This window comes from Vicia villosa, linkage group LG2 (assembly GCF_029867415.1).
Source record: "Vicia villosa cultivar HV-30 ecotype Madison, WI linkage group LG2, Vvil1.0, whole genome shotgun sequence".
Taxonomy (NCBI): domain Eukaryota; kingdom Viridiplantae; phylum Streptophyta; class Magnoliopsida; order Fabales; family Fabaceae; genus Vicia; species Vicia villosa.
In genome coordinates, this window is record NC_081181.1 from 95,758,073 (window position 1) to 95,781,867 (window position 23,795).

The 23,795-nt window shown below is 39.2% G+C and overlaps 1 protein-coding gene across 1 annotated transcript; it reads right to left on the minus strand.

The window, feature by feature from the left end:
- Window positions 1-2,381: 2,381 nt before the first annotated feature.
- On the minus strand, window positions 2,382-3,622 carry LOC131646475 (transcription termination factor MTEF1, chloroplastic-like). Its single transcript, XM_058916503.1, has one exon. The coding sequence runs from the start codon at window positions 3,540-3,542 to the stop codon at window positions 2,625-2,627; it is 918 nt and encodes a 305-aa protein (XP_058772486.1). The 5' UTR covers window positions 3,543-3,622; the 3' UTR covers window positions 2,382-2,624.
- Window positions 3,623-23,795: the final 20,173 nt, after the last annotated feature.

The following is a 23,795-nucleotide window of genomic DNA, read 5'->3' on the forward strand; positions in this document are numbered from 1 at the left end:
TACCTCTATAGCAGCGCTTTTGAAAAGCGCTCTCATAACCTTCCCTTTAGCAGCGCTTTTGGAAAGCACTCTCATAGCCCCCCCCCCCCCCTCTAAGAGCGCTTTTTTCCATTGTCTTTTAATTTTGTTTTTTGCGAAAGCCTACAGCAGTGCTTTTCTTAAAAGCGCTTTCGTAGCTATGCTGCTAAAAGACAAATTTGGCGTAGTGATTGTTTTGTACAAGTTACCAACAATAGTAAAATCTTACTCCGTAAGGGGACTGGAGTACTCTCGGATTGTGAGGGGAATTAGGATATATCTTTGTGTCATTTATTTTTTTGCATTTTAGTCTTTCCATAACTTCACTATAAAACAGAAAAATAATACATACATCACCAAAAACCGATAAAAAATTTAAGAACCTAATTCACCCCCTATTAGGCGCACTTCATACTTACAGAAACCTCGTCCAGCAAACAAGATCCTTGTCTGGCGTTGGAAAGCGGTTTAAAGCGTTGGAAAGCTAAGATGTCGTACTATCTCATGGTGATTCCTTAAGAGGTTGAATGTGCACTTAAGGGTGTGAATATACTATTTTACTTAAGGTGTAATGTCAGTGGCTACATTTTTAGCCGCTGAGTTGGGTTTTCGGTGTTGTTTTGTTGTGTGGTTCACGTTAACTGTAACACACTGAGTTCCCCGCGCATAATATAGAAAAGTAAATCAATAATATATCACGTATTTCACATTGGGATGTCATGCATCGAGAGCTATTGGTTCGTGACGAAGCGCTTCGACAATTGAGATATCACCTTGATAGAGCTCGCACACGTAAAAAAAATCAAGTTGATAAAAAGAGAATAAATGTGAGACTCTCTATAGGGGAATGGGTGTTCCTCAAATTGAGGCCACGTGTGCAAAGTCCGGTTGAAGCGCGAATCAATCGGAAGCTTGCTCCCCGTCACTATGGACCCTTCGAGATTGTGAAGAAAGTAGGAGTGGTAACATACCGTCTCCAGCTATCTATTACAGCCAGAATCCATCCTGTACTTCATGTCTTGTTACTAAAAAAGGCTATTGGAGACTATCAAGTAGAAGCTGATTTGCCTCAAGGTTTGTATTGTGATGTTGTTGAACCTAGGGAACCTGCAGCAGTGTTGGATGGTCGCACCATTGAGAAAGGCGGAACTGATGTCAATAAATGGCTCATTCATTGGAAAGGTAGAGCTATTGAGAAAGCAACATGGGAGGAGGAGTTTGCAATGTGCACACAATTTCCTACCCTTAGACTTGGAGACAAGTCTGTGTCTAAGGAGGCGGTATAGATGGAGTTAGTGAGACATATATGAGAAATGATGAAGTGGGAGGGGGAGTTTGCAATGTGCATACAATTTCCTATCCTTAGACTTGGAGGCTGTGTCTAAGGAGGCGGTATAGATTAGGGGTGGCAAAACAGGTTCGATCCGCGGGAAAAGCATGTTTTACCCGCACTTTTACGCGGGACGGGGCAAGGTTTTAGGCCCACTCCCTTTAATGTGTCCGCCCCGCCCCGCACCGTTTTTTTGCGGGCTTTTGCGGGCATTAGCTTTTTCATACAATTTTACTATTTTTAAACCTAAAAGGTTCAATGCCCGCGGGCTTTTCCCGCCCTGCCCTCACTTTTTGCGGGGCGGGGCAAGATTTTAGACCCGCACAATCAAATATGCCTACCCCGCCCCGCCCCATTTTTTCGCGGACTTTTGCGGGGCGGGCCTAAACGGGACGGACATGCCCGTTTGCCACCCCTAGTATAGATGGAGTTAGTGAGACATATATGAGAAATGATGAAGTGGCTAGTAGTCCACACAGTGTTCCTAAAATATGGAAAGTGCATTCCTAAAATATGGAAAGTGCATGCTAGGAATAAAGAGAAAGATGAGGTGGCAGAAAAGGGAGAGGTGTCTTGAGCAGTTTTTGTGCTAGAGTCCTATATGTAAATGGGACTGGTCAGTGGGTAGGCAGTTATGCAGAAAATAACAGTTAGTACATAGAAGTGATCTCTCTGTCAGAGTGAGCTTGGCTCTCAAGGAAAAGAAGGAAGGGTTGTTTCCTTCATTCCATTTTCTTTTATTAGATTGTTTTATTTCTGGCTATGTGTAATGGATTGAATACCCCTTGTTCTCTTTGTTAATACATCTACACTCCATTGCTCTACAACAATTATACCTATCGTCATGTGATATTACATTCCATAAAGTTCAAAAATTATTGGCAGAAACTATTCTTGCCCATTAGCATCCAGAACACCTCTTTCCTTTACAGGGAACTAACTACATTGACACAATCTAGTTTTTGTTAATTAATCAACACTTGAATAGTTGAACAACTATCACACTATCAACTTCAGAATACACCCGACATAATTATCAATATAACTGCAAAGACAAAATGCATTTACTGAATTAACTTGCAGGGTAGTCAAGCAAGCATTATCACATAAGGGGATCCATTATACATTATTCAGTAAACATCACTGATTCATGGTTATTCTGTTCTTTCTCTAACACAACTTCCTAGCTATGCATATACATTTGTTATAAAATAACATTAAACAGTGACAATTCTATATCTCTCATCCTACAAAAAAACAACAACTACAATTACCCTTATCTTCTTCCCTCAATTTCCCTTAACCGCAACTCAAACAACCTGGAATCAAACTCGCCATCACTAACCCGCAACATCTCTTGCAGAGGAATCGCCAATCCAAGCCGAACTAACTCAGCGTGCCTCGGCTTAATCCTCTTCTCCAAGCTAAAAGAGAAAAACTGAGGAAACCCCTTCAACTCAGCAACATCACCATTCATCTCATTCAAGAAAAACTCAACTTTCGGACCCAAATTATTCGCCACACTAAAAGTCAACAAACCCGGAGACCTAACAATCATATTCGAAACCTCCACACGTGTGAACCCCAAACCCATCAAAAACTCAACTTTAGGCAAAAGGGTATTCTCCACACTAGAAACCAAAAGCAAAGTAGTTTGGCACGTGAGAGAATGCGGCCCAACAAACCCTAATTCCCTCAAAAACCAGAGCGCGGGTCTCAATCGATTCTCTACGCTACTCACCAACAACCTAGGACACCGCAAGATTGATTTTTGAACATCGTGGTAAGGGATTTGAACCTCGTTGAGGAGGAAATCGAGAAGGGGGTAAATGTCGTTGTGTGGTTCGCACGTGAGAAGTGCAGGAAGCATGTCGAGGATTCGACCCATTTCGGTTCTGTGTATACCGATTGATGAGAGGCATTGTTCGACAGATTTTAGGGTTTGGAGAGGACAAGTTCGGAGGGTGGGGTTTTGTTTGAAGGCTTTTTGTGGATTTACTTTGAGTTTTTCGAGGTATAGAACTTTTTCTCGGAAGATTATGCCGCGGTTTGGAGTGGTGGTTATTGGTTGGTGGGAAATTTGAGCGATTGGGTTGAATGCGGTGTTTCTGGGATTGAAATTAGGGTTTTTGAAGGGTTTGGGAATTGGGTTTTGAGAGAAGAAGAATTTGGGGTATAGTTCAATTATCGCCATGGGGTTGAAGAAGATGATGTTGATGGCAGCTATATTCGAGAAATCGTAAACGGCATGTCGTTTTGTTTTCAAAGTTGCGAGTCACACTCTATAAGATGGAAAGAGTAACTCTCTAGTATTAACACATTTATCCTTTTGATTAATCAGATCTAAAAAGATATACAATGACAATGTAAAACAATTTTACAATTTTGATGTACTACCTTTTAATTTTATATTTTTATCATAAATTAAATTAATTATATTATTAATAGAATTAATTATATTTTACAAGTGATTAGCCAAATGTCGTACACGATAAAAAGTGTAAACTATTTTTCTAAAATAAAACTTTACTTTAAAACTTTATTTATACTACTACGTTCGAATCACTTTAACTTACGAAAACATCCTTCATTTTTAAAAAAAAAATACAATTTCATAAATGACCAAATAGTCGTGACGCTCGACATAGTCGTTTCGATCGTCCACTTGAAGACAGAGATCATAATGGCCACAATGATTTGATTATCATCTAAGTTGATATATCAGAAGCTCACTTAATACCCGAGACACTACTAAGAGATCCAACAACGATCACCATCATACTAGAAAGCAAACTTAGGAAAGTCACCACTTCAAATGTCTAACACGACGAATTTCTACACACATATGGATGAGACAACACTTAACAACAAGCCCAACCTTCCAGCTTGGAAAAAGTTAAAAACCTCCAGGCTGGTTCTAGATGGAGAATTTGAAGTCTTACAACTCGACAAAAACCCATCTAGAATATTCAAGATAGAAGAAGGCCTACCATATCCAACAAAAAGAGACCTCATCAAGTTCCTTGATCCCAATGTGGCTTGCCATCAATTGAATATTAATTCATGTTGGACATGTGACTCCACACACAAAAGGGGGGTGAATTGTGGGTTTTAGAAAAATTGTGATTTGAAAAACTTTTGTGATTATTTTCAAAGTTTAAAAACATTTTGAAAATTTAGAAATTAGCAGCGAAATATTCAGGATGTTTGCAAACTCTTCCAATGGCAGAGCTATCTTATGCCTTTTTACTTCAGAATAAACTATTTCATCGGTGAAGTAAAGATTTGAGAATAACATCTTAACTAATGATGGATTCACCTTTCTTGAGGGGCTCCAGCGAAAGGTGGACAAGTCTAGTTCTTCAAAAGACTTAAAGAATTCACATTCTTTAAAAGCTTATGAATCTAGGGTGTGAATTTTCAGGATGGTTTTATTGGCGAATTCTTTCTTCTTGTTATTGAGACGTGAAAGAATCACATAGAGGACTAGAGGAAAAGCTCAACCTTCTAGGAGCCATGATGACCTTAAAAGAATAATCTCACAAACACAATTTGAGAGAAGTTAAAGTATACAATGCAAAAGACTAGGGAATGAATGCCTATTTATAGCGTGCCTTCTAACGATTTTAGGCGTGTAATCTTTGCAGGAAATCAATGGAGATTGCACACATTCAAAATCATATCAAAATCATTCCAAAAGTGATGTTTCAATCAATTGGCTTAGGGCTCCAATCGATTGGATAATCTGATTTTCCAAGATATTGAACACTTTTCATTAACGTCAGCATATGATTGCATTGGACACTATGTTTAGCTTGTATTTTATTTGGCGTGTGAAAAGTTTATCCAATTGATTTCCAATGGTTCCAATAGATTGGGCTTATGTAAGTCAACCTCCTTGGAGCTTTTTGGGCTTTGTGGTGGATTTGTTTTATCTTTTGTACTTATGCCTAGCTTTATTTACACCTCATTTCTATGAAAAACTAAAAACTCATGATTAGAAAAATAATATTTTTATGAGAAAAGATAAATTCACAATTTAAAAGGATTAATCAGAGTTTTTCAATCATTTCAACTTTAAAATAGTGTTCTACCTCAAATATTAAGAAGCCTTGATAAAAACTTTCTTCTTTTAAGGAAACAACAAGACATTATGGTGTGTCCTTCTCTGCCAATTGTTGGATGTGAGATTTGGTTTACACAACAAGATAGATATGTCGCCCATAGACGTTGTACTCAACCTACTATGAGGTTAGTTTATCACTAGAGATCATAAATGTTTAGATATCCTCAACAGTTAAATTTTGCTTTGATCATCATCGTTGATATCCTTCATCATCGATCACTTATGGAGCATAGACTTTTTAAACCATTGCATACTCAAGAGTATACTCCTTTCTTTGCATAACTTTATTTAATATACAACACGGCTTCAAACAGCAAAACATCCCTGTAAAACATATTAGGGTTTAAACTTATCAAATAAAAAGGACTCTAAGTGGCCAAATTTATTGCAATGTGAGCATTTATAAATGGGTCAATTCTTTTTCTTCCTATTTAATCCTTTACTAGGTGTTTTATCGGACTAAAATATAATCCACTTTAATTTAAGGAAGGACTTTGACTTGATAAATCGAATCATAGTTTTCTTTTTCCTTAGTAATTTAATTAGGGGTTTAGTTATATATTTATTTATTTATTTATTTCAAATTTAGCCATCCATTTTTTGTAATATAGGTTCTTTTCTTCTTTTCTTAAAGGGCTTATTACATTTCTTAAAGTCCTTAGGTAGTGGCTTCGGGAATTTGCATGCAAGGGTTGATTTGGGGTTAGCGATTTGTGAGAAATAATCCATAAATCTATGATGATAAAACATGTTTATATGATAATTGCTGGTTGTATGTGATGCCTATTGTCAATACATGTCGTAATTGTTGCATGCAGGTGAACTCTAGGGGTTAGAATACCCCTATAGCAGAACTGGTGCGTTATGCATTTTTCTGATTCTGCTATGGTCCGCTAAGCGGGCTAAGGCCGCTTAGCGGATGCTGAGCATTTTTCCAGAAATTCGCGACCCCGCTAAGCGGACCCAGTTCGCTAAGCGGACGCTGTTTGTGGAAAATAAATTATCGCGAGTCTGCTAAGCGGATCCAGGACGCTTAGCGAAAGATGCTGATTGCAGAACTTTAATTCTTTCCCCTGAATACAGTTTTGGTTTCTAAGCATAACCGAGTTCCTCCTCGACTATTAGTACACATCTGTACGTTTAATGTGTGGTGTTTTATGACACGCTTTATCATTATTTCCGTTCGATTACTTATGTTGAATGTTATACATAATGTTACATATGTTTATTCAATAATTCTTCTCTATTCATTTGTGATTGATTATGAATGCTATGATGAGACAATGTATGAAAATGTGTTGATATCCAAATATTTTGGTTAAACATTCGGATTGGATTGTCTTATGACCTTACGCTCGTTGTGTGCACGTATGCTTGAATCGAAGTGGCCGGTGGCTAGGTTGGGATGTATCTCTGACTATGTTGTCAAGGTATCTTCCTGGACCATGGGGTCCGTGGAATAGTCCGATGATGTGATCAAAGGTCGCACGCCTGAGCTATCGTTGTAGTGTGCTTATGAGGGTCGCGGGGAATTTTACTCACTTGGCGTTAACACACTTGCGTGCTCGGTATGGTGGGATTATGTAGCCACGTAGGCTAATACATAATCGGTAACTCACCTCTAGTGAAATCAAGTAGACTAACACTAGGCTTTCGCCCGATGGGCTCATGCGTCAAGGTGGCGGTTTGTACTCGGCGTAACCCACTTGCGTGAAGAAGGTTAATGGGACAATAACGCCAATTAGGCTAAAGTAATCTCGCGGCCATTTCGGCTCGTGCGAACCCAATTAACCATCTTGTTGTGAGCTTGTACAAGTCCCTTGACAATAGGCATGGGTGAACTCATCGAGGGTGCGTTCATTCTATACTTTAGCCGAGGTTTTATTACACTTCTGGATTCCCCGTACATGGGTATGAGTTTCGCATACTTGTTTTTCGTTTACTTGTGTACGATGAGTCCTATGGTGGAAGATTCATGTGTTTGCTCCGTATGTGTACTGGATGTAAGGATAACCCTGAATCAATGGTGGATTCGATTTTGTTGATGCATGTACCCTGTAGAACCGAGTGGACCCATAGGATAGGAGGACTCATTGAGATTTAGTAATCTCCCCAATCAACTTATCTTTTTCAGGTGCAGTCTAGTAGTGGTTGGTCAGTAGCAGGTTTGTACTGAAGACTTGGAAGTGGTGATGGCTTGGAGACCTCGTCAGATCTCATTTTCCACTGTGCAGATCCATCAAAGACACGTGTTTTGCAATTCTTATGAGAGTTTCATGTTGTATTTTATATGGATCATCTTGTATCTTGGCTTTTGTATGTACTCAATATCAATTTTAACGTTTCATGCATAATATACTAGTCAGTTATGTATGGGGTGTTACAGTTGGTATCAGAGCAGGTCGATTCTCGGCCAAGCCATGAGACATCGCTAGAAAAATCCCTTCTTCCTCATATGTGTGCGTTGCTAGTCTGATTTTACTGATATCTCATTCATTCATTGAACTTGATCAACTCATCGACTGAGTGCGTGACAGTAGGATTACGACAGAGCCGCCGCGAGGACTCGTAAAACCTGCAAAGTAGTGAACCCAAGTAGTTGGAGTGGGATGAGTAATGGATTGTTTGGATGTTATAAGTGGATAATATTGGAGTCGTCAAGCTTAAGGAGAGCGTTTGACGTGAAGTAGTGATACCCGAACTATCAAGGTGTAGATTGAGACAGCTAGAACTCCAAGGATTTTGATTGGACAGAGTGAAACTTCCTCTAAGTCTTGGTAATAGCAAAGGAAATCCAGACAGGATTGAGAAAGAGCCCTGTAAGTGAGATTCTCTGAAGGTGTTGAGCCGGGAATTAGTAGGATTCAGTACTGATGATGCTGCCAGTGTTAGGTGTGACTGGTGAGATGATAGGACAGGATGACCTTTGAAAATGCGGACAGGGGAGTCAGACCTTTCTGATTGTGCTGGTACGGACAGTAATTGGATGGGCGGAGTATTAGATCCTGATCCAACTTGAAGTACCCTAAGCAAGAGTAGTTACCTAGTAAAGGTTGGTGAAATGTACGAATATGGTAACTAACAATTGGGCGAAGCTTGAATACCTTGTCGATAGAAGAGGACATGTTTTTCCGTTCTTATCATTTTGTATTTAAGATCTAGAACTACGCTAGATGAAATAGGGAATGATATAGAAGCGTGAAATCTAGTAACCTAAGTTCTTGTTAGTTATGGTTCATCTGACCCCGAGTGAAGCCATAGAACTATGCTTGGCGTTGGGCGTTCAGGCAAATAAGAACTAGCACCTATCCGAAACGTCAGCAGGATGATCGCAGTTGCGTCGGTTGTTAGGAACCGTAGTATTCCTACCTGAACTGAATTATCCTTGGAATCTCATGCATGTGTGGCACGAGTGGGTACGCGCACGACATGGTAATCCGAAGTTGAACTTCAAATCTTCGTGCTTGGCGTTTTGACTTTCCGAGTAAGTAAACCTTGATGTGTAGCACTCTCGGGTGTTAGCATCCTGAGGAGTGTGATTCGGAGGACTTGAGGAGCGATGAACCTATTGGAGGCCTGTTCAGACACTTGTCGGTTGTGACTATAGGATGCGCGTGGGGATCATTATACGCCACTGAGGTAGGTTACCTGGATACACGGTCTCGGAGTTAGACCACCATGTCGGTACTATCAGATGGGTATAATGCCACAGCATCGCTATCGTGCACAAGATGCGTGAGTAATCCTTTTTCCGACATGTGTGGGACAAAGGTGATCTGAAGCTCAAGGTAGAATTCTGATTTGGCACTCGTGAGACGCAGATTCAGACTCTCATAAGGTATGTGGGATAAAGATCCATATGTCGCGCTCGATAGTAGAGGAATAACTAGACAGGAGATGGTGATATGGATCAAGATCTGATACTATGCTTACAGAGACTCTGAACGATCGTGCTCGCGCGAGTTAGAGTCAGATTATACCTTGCAGATGTTCTCGTTTCATGAAGTGTTAAGTTGGCAATTTTGCATGAGTGTCTAGAGTGGGACTCATGTGCGGTCATGATATCCTGGTCAACATAGTGAGTGGCTATCATGTACCATTGGCGACCGGTGATGGAATATGCGAATTGTATCTTGGACTAGTTAGATGTGTGATGTATCTGGTAGAGTGTCTGTAAATACTCTGAGTAAAGAAATGTCAATCTTGGTAAAGCATAGACATTTTGGTTTGAGAACTGCTAAGGAGTCTATAAGAGAGATGTTCGAAGTGCAAAGTGCAATTTCTTGCATTGTGGCTACACTCTAACTGTTAGAAGCACTGCAATGAAGGATGCAGCCGCCGAGGAAGTCAGTTTAGTGTCATATTCAGAGGTGGAACAGACATTAGATGGCTGTGTGAATGGAGTGTGGCTATGGGAGGATTGTTATATCAGTAAGTCGCACGAGTTATCAGAGGTGATGCTGCGCTAAGAGAATGAAGTTGTTTGGTTGGGAAGAAGCGGTGTTAAACTGACAGAGTTATCGTAAGCTGCAAAGCATTTATGAAGGGATCGTTATACTAGTTAAGCAACAAGACTTGTAGTAAGGAAAGACATAACAAGTTATGCGCTGTGGCAATCAATGGCGAGAGACGAATCTCTAAGTCAGGGGGTTTCAACGTCATGGAACCGTAGTGTATGACTAAAGACGTGTTAAATGGATCTTACCCAGAATGATATAGTAAATAGAGGCTTGACTCTGGGAAGTACCCAACCTCGAGGAGTAGTCGACGTTGAACGCTCAAATAGAAGTTCTGAAACGTGTTGTAATTGGACAACCGCAGAGAAGGAACTTTTACATAGTAATGAAGCTAAGTGGATTATGGATATGGTGTAATTCAGAGGATTTCAAGACGTGTGTGTGTAACACCCGAGGCCGAAGAAGGCAAGGTTATCCGCCACATCAGAATGAGAGGTGTCGCACGCTCGCGAAAAAATGAACAGAGTCGCCACTAATATATTTATCCCATAAGGGAAAGGAATATCAGAAAACCTAACTCGGAAGGAACAGGGTCTTGCGACCAGAGAATCAAGGTACGAGAGTCGGTTACGCAAGGGGAAGGTATTAGCACCCCTCGCGCCCATTGTACTCGATGGTATCCACCTATGTTTGTTTCTATCTAAAGGGTGTGTACTATGTCTATGTCTACATGCGAATGAATGCAAAAGAAATACGGGGAAAAGAAGGAATTATTTACAAATGTGCTCGTTCAAGCCCCGCGACTTGATGCCTACGTATCCTTTTCAGGAGTCAGAGCGCCGTAGTTCGGCTCAAGGTTTTCTGTTTGTTTTTTGTGTTTTTTAGTTGGGCGGAGTTAACGCTCGCGCTCTTGCATAAGGGGACAGCCTAGGATGCAATAGAGCGGAGATAACAATGCCCTTAAGAAAGGAGGTGAGGGAGTGATTTTGAGCGTTTCGAGGAAATCCCTTAAGCAAGGGAAACTCGAGTTACTCTTTGGTTGGTGTTTTTTAGAAGTTGGGAACTTACGCCTGAATGGTACCCTTAAGCAAGGGAGATCCAAGCACTCGAACATTCCCTTAAGCAAGGGGTGTTCAAGCTTCCATTCCCTTTTTAAGAATTTTCACTTTGATTATTAATGTTTTAAGTATTTTCTTTGTATTTTTTATGGGATTTTACTCAAGCATTTATTAGATGTTTTAATGTTGTAAAAGAAAAAGAATGAACAAGGGGGAGACTAGCCTAATTGAAGGATAGAAAAACACTTAGAAAGGGGGGGATTGAATAAGTGTGACTTTAAAACTTGGACAATAAAAATAAAGTGCACAATTATTTTTATCCTGGTTCGCTGTTAACGAAGCTACTCCAGTCCACCCCCGCAGAGATGATTTACCTCAACTGAGGATTTAATCCACTAATCGCACGGATTACAATGGTTTTCCACTTAGTCCACGACTAAGTCTTCCAGAGTCTACAGATCACAACTTGATCACTCCAGGAACAACTGCTTAGTTCACTCCTAAGACTTTTCTAGAGTCTACTGATCAACCTGATCACTCTAGTTACAAACTGCTCAGCCAACTGCCAAGACTTCCTAGAGTATACTGATCACACGATCACTCTAGTTCCTTACAACTTAATGTAATTCTAAGAGTATTACAAATGCTTCTTAAAAGCTATAATCACAAACTGTGATATTTCTCTTACAGTTTAAGCTTAATCTCACTAAGATATTACAACAGCAATGTAGTGAGTTGATGAAGATTCTGAGCTTTGATTGAACAGTGTTTCAGCAAGTTTATTTTCGTTCAGAGTGGTTAAGAATTGGTAACCTTGCTTCTCATCAGAACTTCATATTTATAGGCGTTGAGAAGATGACCGTTGAGTGCATTTAATGCTTTGCGTGTTCCGTACAGCATTGCATTTAATGTTATACGCTTTTGTCAACTACCTCGAGCCTTGTTCATGCTGTGTCTACTGACGTTGCCTTTAGTAGCTTTAACGTTCCTTTTGTCAGTCAGCGTAGTCTGCCACGTGTACTTCCTTCTGATCTGATGTTTGTGAATATAACGTTTGAATATCATCAGAGTCAAACAGCTTGGTGCATAGCATCTTCTGATCTTCTGATCTTGAAGTGCTTCTGTTGCGTGATACCATCTTCTGATCTTCAGTGCTTCTGATCTCATGTTCTTCTGATGCTTCCATAGACCCATGTTCTGATTCTGCTTCGACCATCTTCTGATGTCTTGCCAGACCATGTTCTGATGTTGCATGTTGAACCATTTGAGACACATCTTCTGAGCGCTGAATTATGCGTACTCTTTATATATTTCCTGAAAGGGAAATTGCATTGGATTAGAGTACCATATTATCTTAAGCAAAATTCATATTATTGTTATCATCAAAACTAAGATAATTGATAAGAACAAATCTTGTTCTAACAATCTCCCCCTTTTTGATGATGACAAAAACATATATAAATGATATGAATTTGCGATCAGAAAGAGTAGACGGCAAAAGACAAATTACACAGCTATAGCATAAGCATATGAATATGTCTCCCCCTGAGATTAACAATCTCCCCCTGAGATAAATAATCTCCCCCTGAAATAAATACTCGAAGAACTTTAATAAAAGACTTCCCTGATTATTTCGGTAGAGACGATCATATAAGCTTCTGCCTTCAGAGAATTCATAGCTTCTGACTTCTGCTTCCATTGGACAGCTTCAGAACTTGAATTTCTTTGATCTTCAGAACATTCACAGCTTCTGACTTCTGCTTCCATTCAGGACAACTTCAGAACTTGAATTTCTTTGATCTTCAGAACATTCACAGCTTCTGACTTCTGCTTCCATTCAGGACAGCTTCAGAACTTGAATTTTCTGGATCTTTTAGAACATTCATATCTTCTGATTTCTGCTTCCCTCGGATAGCTTCAGAACTTTGAATGTCTACCAATCATCACTTCATGCTAGATTTGTATCAGAACATTGTTGAATGTACCAGAGCATCATCAGAGCATCTCTACATCCTGAAATGTTACAGAACAAAAAACTAAACGACAAAAGTCAGCATGAACGAGTTAGAACATAAAATGTATATTCAAATACATAATATGTATCAGAGCCAAATGTATCAGAGCATTTAGGCTAAAAACGTGTATCAGAGCAAATAATGTATCAGAGCCATAACATTATATGTATCAGAGCAAATAGAATTTTGTCAGAACAGGATAGACAATGATATTCAAATTCTATTATCAGTGCTTCTGATTCGTGCTTCTGATTCCTGAAGCTTGACAGCACTCAGCTTGCTTCAGTTTCCAAGAGCTTATTCCTTTTACAGAATAACGCTTCTTATGGTTTTGCTTCTGGTGTTTGCTTCTGAAGATTCACTTCACTTCTCTGTACCTGCAAAACACTTAAACCATATAGAACTTGCAGTTCTTGTTAGTGAATGTGTGGGAGCTTTACCCACCAACTGATAGATTTAACCAAATCATTTATCATTTATCTTCTCCCCCTTTTTGTCATAACATCAAAAAGAATATTTCAAAAGATTCAGATGTATAAAACGACAAATAAAATCACAGGAATGCAAAACAAAGAAAGTTTTTCATTGATAATCAAAAAGGATTACAAGAAGGTGTTTAACAATCAAGGAAAATAAAGCTACTAAGACCAAATCCTAGGACCCTAGCTAAGACACCGTTTGAGCCAGCATGCCATGAAGGAGTGAAACGCCTCATTGACTGCTTCTTGGGCTTTCAGGCGAGGGATCAGGGAGACTTGGTCCTGAAGCAGATCTTCCACCATCTTTACCAGAGACAACATTCTCAGCGGGTGAAGATGAAGAGATTTCTTCAGAAGAGATTAAGGGAGAGGAAAGGTTAGATGAAGAGGAAATTGAGACTTGAAGGTCGAGAGATGAGGAAGAAGATGGAGATGATGGAGGGCTTTCACCAGGAGGATGAAACACACGTCTAGAATAGTTTCCAGACAACATTGCTTCGAATGGATTCACCTTGAGAGGATCATAGGTGATTTTGATCTTTTTGGGTTTGGAAGGTGATGTTTCAACAGCTTTCCTTTTGTTGTTTTGATCATTTTCATTATTTCCTGGGCTTGATGAAGAGTTCATGATGGGTTTGCAGAAAAATGAACAAGTAGGGTTGATATGGAAGAGAGAGAGAAAAAGCTTGATGAAGAAATGCAAAGAGATAAAGAGAGATGAGAGGGAAAGAGAAGAGTTTGAACAGTATTTAAAAGGAAATAAAATGAAACGAATGATGAAAAGCATTTAATGTTACGTGACGTGAGGAGAGATAATAAAGACAAATGAGGTGACTAGCACAGTTACCTATGGTCGGTGTCCCTTCAACTGCACGCACGTTTATCCATGAATAGTAACGACAAGTTTACTATCCCGAGATAAAAACGTAACAGCTGTTTTGCTTTAAAAGAGGTTCTGAATCAACTTAGACAATGAAACGTTAGTAATAACCGAATCATAATTTCTAAAAGATTTTAATCAGAACTTCTGATAAAAAAATAATCCATTTTCATTTCAGAAGTTACTCATACATAAGAACTTCTCATCTTCTCATTCTGGGCATAGATCCATACTGATGTTCTTCAGAATGAATTTAAACCTATCTTCAGCCAGGGGTTTTGTAAAGATATCAGCCCATTGATGGTCTGTATCAGCAAAGTTTAAAGAAATAACACCCTTCTGAACATAGTCCCTTATGAAATGATGTTTAATCTCAATATGTTTAGCTTTTGAATGAAGAATAGGATTCTTAGATGAACATATAGCAGAAGTATTATCACAGAATATAGGAATGTTACTCTCAAATATCTGATAATCTTCTAACTGACTCTTCATCCAGAGCATCTGTGTACTACAACCAGCAGCAGCGACATATTCTGCTTCTGTTGTTGATAGAGCAATAGTTGCTTGCTTCTTGCTATACCAAGAGATCAAATGACTTCCAAGAAACTGGCAGCTTCCTGAAGTACTTTTTCTTTCAATTCTGTCTCCAGCATAATCAGCATCGCAGAATCCTACTAAGTTGTATTCTTTAGATTTTCTGTAAACTAAACCAACATTAGTAGTACCTTTCAGATACCTTAGAATTCTCTTAACAGCAGTTAAATGAGATTCTCTAGGATCTGATTGGAATCTAGCACACAAACAAACACTGAACAGAATGTCAGGTCTAGAAGCAGTCAAATATAGAAGAGATCCAATCATACCTCTGTATAACTTCTGATCTACCTTTTTACTTACCTCATCCTTACCTAGGATGCATGTTGGATGCATAGGAGTTTTGGCTTCTTTGCAGTCCAGAAGATTAAACTTCTTCAGAAGTTCCTTCACATACTTGGTTTGGTGAACATATGTTCCTTCTGATGTTTGATTAATTTGTATTCCAAGGAAATACTTGAGTTCTCCCATCATGCTCATTTCAAACTCAGCCTGCATAGACTTAGCAAACTCCTTTCCAAGTGTAGCATTAGATGTTCCAAAAATAATATCATCTACATATATTTGACATATTAAAATATCCTTTTCAAAGGTTTTACAAAAGAGAGTAGTGTCCACTTTTCCTCTAGTGAAACCATTATCTAGAAGGAAAGAGCTTAAGCGTTCATACCAAGCTCTGGGAGCTTGCTTCAATCCGTATAATGATTTCTTTAGTTTAAACACATGATTCGGAGACATAGAGTCTTCAAAACCAGGAGGTTGATGGACATAAACTTCTTCATCTATATAACCATTTAAGAAGGCACTCTTAACATCCATCTGATAGAGAGTGATGTTATGTTGAGTGGCAAAAGAAATTAATAGACGAATAGACTCTAACCTGGCCACTGGTGCAAAGGTTTCTGTATAATCAATTCCTTCTTGCTGACTATAACCCTGAGCCACCAGTCTGGCTTTGTTCCTTACCACTTCACCTTTCTCACTGAGCTTGTTTCTGAAAACCCATTTTGTACCAATTATATTGAATCCATCTGGTCTAGGAACAAGATCCCAAACATCATTCCTTGTAAACTGATTCAGTTTTTCTTGCATAGCAATTATCCAGTCTGGATCTTCTAGAGCATGATCAACAGAAGTTGGCTCGATCAAAGATACAAGACCTAATTGACAGTCTGCATTGTTCTTAAGGAATGCTCTTGTTCTGATTGGATCATCCTTCTTTCCAAGAATGACATCTTCTGAATGACCAGAGATGAGTCTGGATGATCTTCTGACAGATGGTTCTTCAGAAATACTTAGATCCTCCAGAGAAGCTGATACTTGATCTTCAGGTTCTTTGCTTCTGAGAAGCTCTGCTTCTGATGCATTGCTTCTTGGCTCAACAACTTCTGATATATCAATATCACAATCTGCAAAATTATCAAACTGCTTTGGTTTTTCAGAACCAAGCTTATCATCAAACCTGATATTGATTGATTCTTCTACAATCAATGTTTCAGTATTGTATACTCTGTAGCCTTTTGAGCGTTCAGAATATCCAAGAAGGAAACATTTCTGTGCTTTGGAATCAAACTTACCAAGATAATCTTTAGTGTTCAGAATAAAGCATACACATCCAAAAGGATGGAAATATGAAATGTTGGGCTTTCTATTCTTCCACAATTCATAGGGAGTCTTATTTAGAATAGGTCTGATAGAGATTCTATTCTGAATATAGCATGCAGTGTTTATTGCTTCTGCCCAGAAATGCTTAGCCATATTGGTTTCATTGATCATGGTTCTGGCCATTTCTTGCAGAGTCCTATTCTTTCGTTCTACAACCCCATTTTGCTGTGGAGTTCTAGGACAAGAGAAATCATGGGCAATACCATTCTCTTTGAAGAATTCTTCAAAGGATCTGTTCTCAAATTCACCACCATGATCACTTCTGACCTTTATGATTTTACACTCTTTTTCAGATTGAATCTGAATGCAGAAATCAAAGAACACTGAATGAGTCTCATCCTTGTGTTTCAAGAATTTTACCCACGTCCAGCGACTATAATCATCTACGATGACTAATCCATATTTCTTTCCTCTGACAGATGCTGTTTTGACTGGTCCAAACAGATCAATGTGCAAGAGTTCTAATGGCCTTGAGGTAGAAACAACATTCTTAGACTTGAATGCAGGTTTGGAGAACTTGCCCTTCTGACATGCTTCACAAAGAGCATCTGATTTGAATTTCAGATTAGGGAGTCCTCTGACAAGATTCAGTTTGTTAATCTGAGAGATCTTTCTCAAACTAGCATGACCTAATCTCCTGTGCCAGACCCACTGCTCTTCAGAAACAGACATAAGACAAGTCACCTTCTGACTCATAAGATCTTGCAGATCTGTCTTATAAATGTTGTTCTTCCTCTTGCCTGTAAATAGGATTGAGCCATCCTTCTGATTTACAGCCTTGCAAGACTCTTGATTAAAGATTATATCATAACCATTGTCACTTAATTGACTGATAGATAAGAGGTTATGTGTTAATCCTTCTACAAGAAGTACATTAGAAATGGAAGGAGAGTTACCAGACTTTATAGTTCCAGAGCCAATTATCTTGCCCTTCTGATCTCCTCCGAACTTGACTTCTCCTCCAGACTTAAGCACCAGGTCTTGGAACATAGACCTTCTTCCTGTCATGTGTCGCGAGCATCCAGAGTCCAGGTACCATGACATGTTGTGCTTTGTCCTTCTTGCAGCCAAGGTTATCTGCAATAGGAATAATCTTATCCTTAGGTACCCACATTTTCTTGGGTCCTTTCTTGTTAGATTTTCTCAAGTTCTGATTGAACTTGGGTTTGACATTATAAGCAATAGGAGGAACAGCATGATAATTTTTAATATGAGTTTCATGATATTTCCTAGGTTGTGTCACATGCTTCTTGGTGTGTGTTATGTGAGAACTTTGTGCATGTGAAGTGCGCCTAATATCATGAGAGTGGCCATACTTGAACTGATCATACAATGGCTTGTATGTGAGTTTCATTTCATCAACAGGTTCAAGTTTGTATGGGGTTTCACCCTCAAAACCAATGCCTACTCTTTTGTTTCCAGACACAGCATATATCATAGAAGCTAGCTGACTTCTGCCAATACTTCTAGATAAGAACTTCCTGAAACTTAAATCATATTCTTTCAGAATATGGTTTAGACTAGGAGTGGATTTTTCTGAATCAGAAGGAGATCCAACATTATTGGATAATTTTAAAAGTTTTTCTCTTAATTCAGAATTTTCCAACTCAAGCTTCTTTGTTTCAAATTCAAATTGCTTTTTCAGCTTTTTGTATTTGAGACTAATTTGAGACTTGAGTTCCAGAAGTTCAGTTAGACCGGAAACTAACTCATCTCTAGTAAGTTCAGAAAATACCTCTTCAGAATCTGATTCTGATGTAGATTCTGATCCGTCATCTTCTGTCGCCATCAGCGCACAGTTAGCCTGCTCATCTTCTGAATCATCTTCTGACTCATCCCAGGTTGCCATAAGACCTTTCTTCTTATGAAACTTTTTCTTGGGACTTTCCTTCTGAAGATTTGGACATTCATTCTTGTAGTGTCCAGGCTCATTGCATTCATAGCACATGACTTTCTTCTTGTCAAATCTTCTGTCATCAGAAGATTCTCCACGTTCAAATTTCTTTGAACTTCTGAAGCCTCTGAACTTCCTTTGCTTGGTCTTCCAGAGTTGATTTAGCCTTCTGGAGATTAAGGACAGTTCATCTTCTTCTTCAGATTCTGATTCTTCAGGATCTTCTTCTCTAGCCTGAAAAGAGTTAGTGCATTTCTTGATATTAGATTTTAATGCAATAGATTTACCTTTCTTTTGAGGCTCATTTGCATCCAGCTCAATCTCATGGCTTCTCAAGGCACTGATCAGCTCTTCCAGAGAAACTTCATTCAGATTCTTTGCAATCTTGAATGCAGTCACCATAGGACCCCATCTTCTGGGTAAGCTTCTGATGATCTTCTTTACGTGATCAGCCTTGGTGTATCCCTTGTCAAGAACTCTCAATCCAGCAGTAAGAGTTTGAAATCTTGAAAACATCTTTTCAATGTCTTCATCATCCTCCATCTTGAAGGCTTCATACTTCTGGATTAAAGCTAGAGCTTTTGTCTCCTTGACTTGAGCATTTCCTTCATGAGTCATTTTCAAGGACTCATATATATCATAGGCTGTTTCCCTGTTTGATATTTTCTCATACTCAACATGAGAAATAGCATTCAGCAAAACAGTTCTGCATTTATGATGATTCCTGAAATGCTTCTTTTGATCATCATTCATTTCTTGCCTTGTCAGTTTTACGCCTCTGGCATTTACAGGATGTTTGTAACCATCCATCAGAAGATCCCATAGATCACCATCTAGACCCAGAAAGTAACTTTCCAGTTTATCTTTCTAGTATTCAAAGTTTTCACCCTCAAATACCGGCGGTCTTGTATAACCATTGTTACCGTTGTATTGCTCAGCAGAGCCAGATGTAGATGCAGGTGGATTTGTCGGAGTTTCACCAGCCATCTTTTAAATGAAGCGTTTTTCTCTTCCTGAATCTTTTCTAAACACGGTTAAGTGCTTGCACCTTAGAACCGGCGCTCTGATGCCAATTGAAGGATAGAAAAACACTTAGAAAGGGGGGGGATTGAATAAGTGTGACTTTAAAACTTGGACAATAAAAATAAAGTGCACAATTATTTTTATCCTGGTTCGCTGTTAACGAAGCTACTCCAGTCCACCCCCGCAGAGATGATTTACCTCAACTGAGGATTTAATCCACTAATCGCACGGATTACAATGGTTTTCCACTTAGTCCACGACTAAGTCTTCCAGAGTCTACAGATCACAACTTGATCACTCCAGGAACAACTGCTTAGTTCACTCCTAAGACTTTTCTAGAGTCTACTGATCAACCTGATCACTCTAGTTACAAACTGCTCAGCCAACTGCCAAGACTTCCTAGAGTATACTGATCACACGATCACTCTAGTTCCTTACAACTTAATGTAATTCTAAGAGTATTACAAATGCTTCTTAAAAGCTATAATCACAAACTGTGATATTTCTCTTACAGTTTAAGCTTAATCTCACTAAGATATTACAACAGCAATGTAGTGAGTTGATGAAGATTCTGAGCTTTGATTGAACAGTGTTTCAGCAAGTTTATTTTCGTTCAGAGTGGTTAAGAATTGGTAACCTTGCTTCTCATCAGAACTTCATATTTATAGGCGTTGAGAAGATGACCGTTGAGTGCATTTAATGCTTTGCGTGTTCCGTACAGCATTGCATTTAATGTTATACGCTTTTGTCAACTACCTCGAGCCTTGTTCACGCTGTGTCTACTGACGTTGCCTTTAGTAGCTTTAACGTTCCTTTTGTCAGTCAGCGTAGTCTGCCACGTGTACTTCCTTCTGATCTGATGTTTGTGAATATAACGTTTGAATATCATCAGAGTCAAACAGCTTGGTGCATAGCATCTTCTGATCTTCTGATCTTGAAGTGCTTCTGTTGCGTGATACCATCTTCTGATCTTCAGTGCTTCTGATCTCATGTTCTTCTGATGCTTCCATAGACCCATGTTCTGATTCTGCTTCGACCATCTTCTGATGTCTTGCCAGACCATGTTCTGATGTTGCATGCTGAACCATTTGAGACACATCTTCTGAGCGCTGAATTATGCGTACTCTTTATATATTTCCTGAAAGGGAAATTGCATTGGATTAGAGTACCATATTATCTTAAGCAAAATTCATATTATTGTTATCATCAAAACTAAGATAATTGATAAGAACAAATCTTGTTCTAACACTAATCTCTAAGCCTAATTGTTGATTACTTCTAATAGAAAGGAAGAAAAATCTAAGCATTTCACAATATATTGAAAATATTCACAAAAATAAAAGGAACAACATCTTAAACTATTCACAAGCAAATGCATTTTATTCATGTGAGACTATTTGAATTATCAAAGAAAACTATTATTTTGTTTATGGTTTATTAGCCAATTAACACTCAAAGAAAGCAATTATTAAAAAATCAATTAAAAGAAAATATTATTCTAAAATCTAATTGGGTGAAAAATGTATTTGTTATTTTATTTAAGTAAAACTCAATTAATATGCAAGAAGAAATAAAAGAAAAAAACAATTTTATTATTTGTTTTCTATTAACAGCAAAGGGGGTGCAAAAGTACTTTCTGTATGAACTAAAATCATGTACAAGCAAAACCGGGCCAGAGAAACGGGGGTGGAGATAGCATAGGCGCATTGAGGCCCAGGGACTAGACAGTGGTGCATTAGCAATTGGGGGATGTGATTCTGGAAACAGGGCAAAGCCCAAAAGCGCGTGGCCCACTACCTCACAAACCATTCTATTTTCTTTTTGTTTCATTTTATTTGTCAGCAATTATTACTTAGAGAACTATTCACGGAACGTAACATGCATGGCACAACTTTTATCAATCGGTCACAAAGCTTTCAAGTCGAATAAGACAAAACTGAGCATTAAGCCAATTATTCCTTGCCACCTCACGTCTCTGATGATTGCGATTTAAAAACATCTGAACGTTGAAGGAGCAACTAATCCTAGCGCGCCACCTAGGCAGCGTGAGTCACAAAACGCAGACAGAAACCGACGCCGGAGCTAGGGCTCCGGTCGTCTTCCCCGGCGAGCTTCGCCGTCAACCACCACCACACGTGCCCAGCAAAGTCGAACCCTACCATCATTCCGCTCGGAATCTCGCACTGAACATGGATCTAACATTGCTCTTCTCTAATTCTATCTCTAACCTCCTAACCGATCCTAACATTAAATCGTAACTTCAAAGAAATTCGTCAAGATAACGGGAACGCACATATTTGAGACGTTTAGATCTACTGAATGCTATCATGGAGTTAAACGCCATCAGTTGTAAGCCATAATATATACCGAACTCAAATGCAAAATCTAAACATGCATACACACCTTAAATTCATGCAAATCAGAAACAGCAAGATTCAAAAACGAAAAAGCTTTGCGTATGTACAATAGGGCGATGATTATGCAGGACATGCATGATGTGCTTAGATTGATATAATGTTGAAAGCCTTTAGATCTCACCTGGAAGAGTTCTTGAGCAAATATCTTCGGAGCTTTGGATCTTCACGTTTCTTGTTCCTAATCTTGAAGGTGATGATGAGCTGCAGAACTTGATAAAGACCTTTGAGGAACAAACTCAGAATCACGCAAACTTGATGTTTGAATCTTGCTTGCAACCATGCGATGATAACGATGCCGTAAACTGATCGGTGATGCTCCACATTTGGATGTGACCGTGAAAGCATGAGCTGAACCTTAACAGAGCTTGACGCGAGAACCAGACCGCTAGTTCACACTTGCAGGAGGTTGATATTGAGTATGAAAGTGATGATCGAAGGTTGATGAAGATGGTGAAGATGAAGATGATCACGGCTTGATGGAGGTGGTGATGGTTTGTTGCGGTGGTGGAGGTGATGAACGGTGGCGGAGAGTGGTGGCTATGGTGGTTGAATGTGGTTGGAGGAGGAGGAAGAAGAGAGTTTGTTAGGGTGGTTGTAGGTAGTTACAAGAGTTTGTTATGGTAGTTAGTGGTGGTTAGAGGTGGAGCAAGGGAGAAGAGAGAGGAGTGGAGAGAGAGAGAGAGAATGAGAGAGAGTTGAAAACCGAGAGAGAATGAGAGGGTGAGGGAGAAGAATGAAGATCGAATTCTGAAAATGGAAGTGAAGTCCCTTGTGAATGAGCTGCAGCTTCATTTATATATGGTGAGTGCAACTAGAATGGAACGCAATTCTTTGGTATGGGGCTTGGAATGTGTAGCTTGCAGCATAGTTTTTTGTTTTCTTGATGTGGGACTTGAGTTTGTGGTGTGGTACATATATCTTTCTTTGCAAACTTAATGGACAAGTTTGTGCTTTATTTAGCAAGTCCTTTGAGTGTCTTTCTAGCTCAGAGTTTGTGCATGGCTGATAGTAGCATGTTTGTGCATGGCTGATAGTAGCATGTGTATGTGCATGTAGCTCAAACATATGATGGCTGCTGAATTTTCGATATCTTTCGCCAAGCGAACATGTTCATGGTAGTCACTTCATGCGCATGTAGCTCGATCTATAAGCCATCGATTCATGCATACTTGCATTCATCTTGAAGGGGGCATGGAATAGCATAGTTTTGGTGTTGATAGTGTCATGAGAAGATGCTGGTAGCTCTCATAAATTGACCTGGAACTTGGGAGAGAATCACTGCATGGGGCCTGCAAGCGTGACATGGTTTCTGACCTGGCGAGTTGCTGCGTTGCGTCTTGGCCAGGGCACGACTTCATGTGCTTCTATCTTGATCCATAGGCATTCAAAACTAATGATCTTGGGCTCATTAGATAGAGGGCATGACAAAGAGTATTTCAGTATCAAGCTTGTTCAAAATGAAGGCTTGTGGAGGAAGAAAAATACCTTGAGATTTGGCACACCATGTGTTTGCTGAAATGCATGCGTGTGCCCTGGAAATCTGCCTTGGCTGCATGCAGGATTTGGTCAGTGTTGGGGCACAACTTTGGAAGCTTGCATCTCACTCAATATTTGTTCAATTATTCCAATTCTTGTTTCAATGGATAGAGGAGATGGCAAAGAAGAGAATGATACCAAGTTTGCATTCATAACACTTCTGTAGAGCTCTAAAAATGGCTGGAGATTTGGCATGCCATGTGTTTGTTAAAATGCCAGGTCATGACCTGACTTGTGACTTGGATTATGACTTGGTTTAAATGAATTTTCAGAAGCTTCAAACCACTTTAACTCTTCATA

Excerpts from the sequence above, each read along its gene's own strand:
- LOC131646475 (XM_058916503.1), bottom strand. The coding sequence starts at position 3,542 with ATGGCGATAATTGAACTATACCCCAAATTCTTCTTCTCTCAAAACCCA.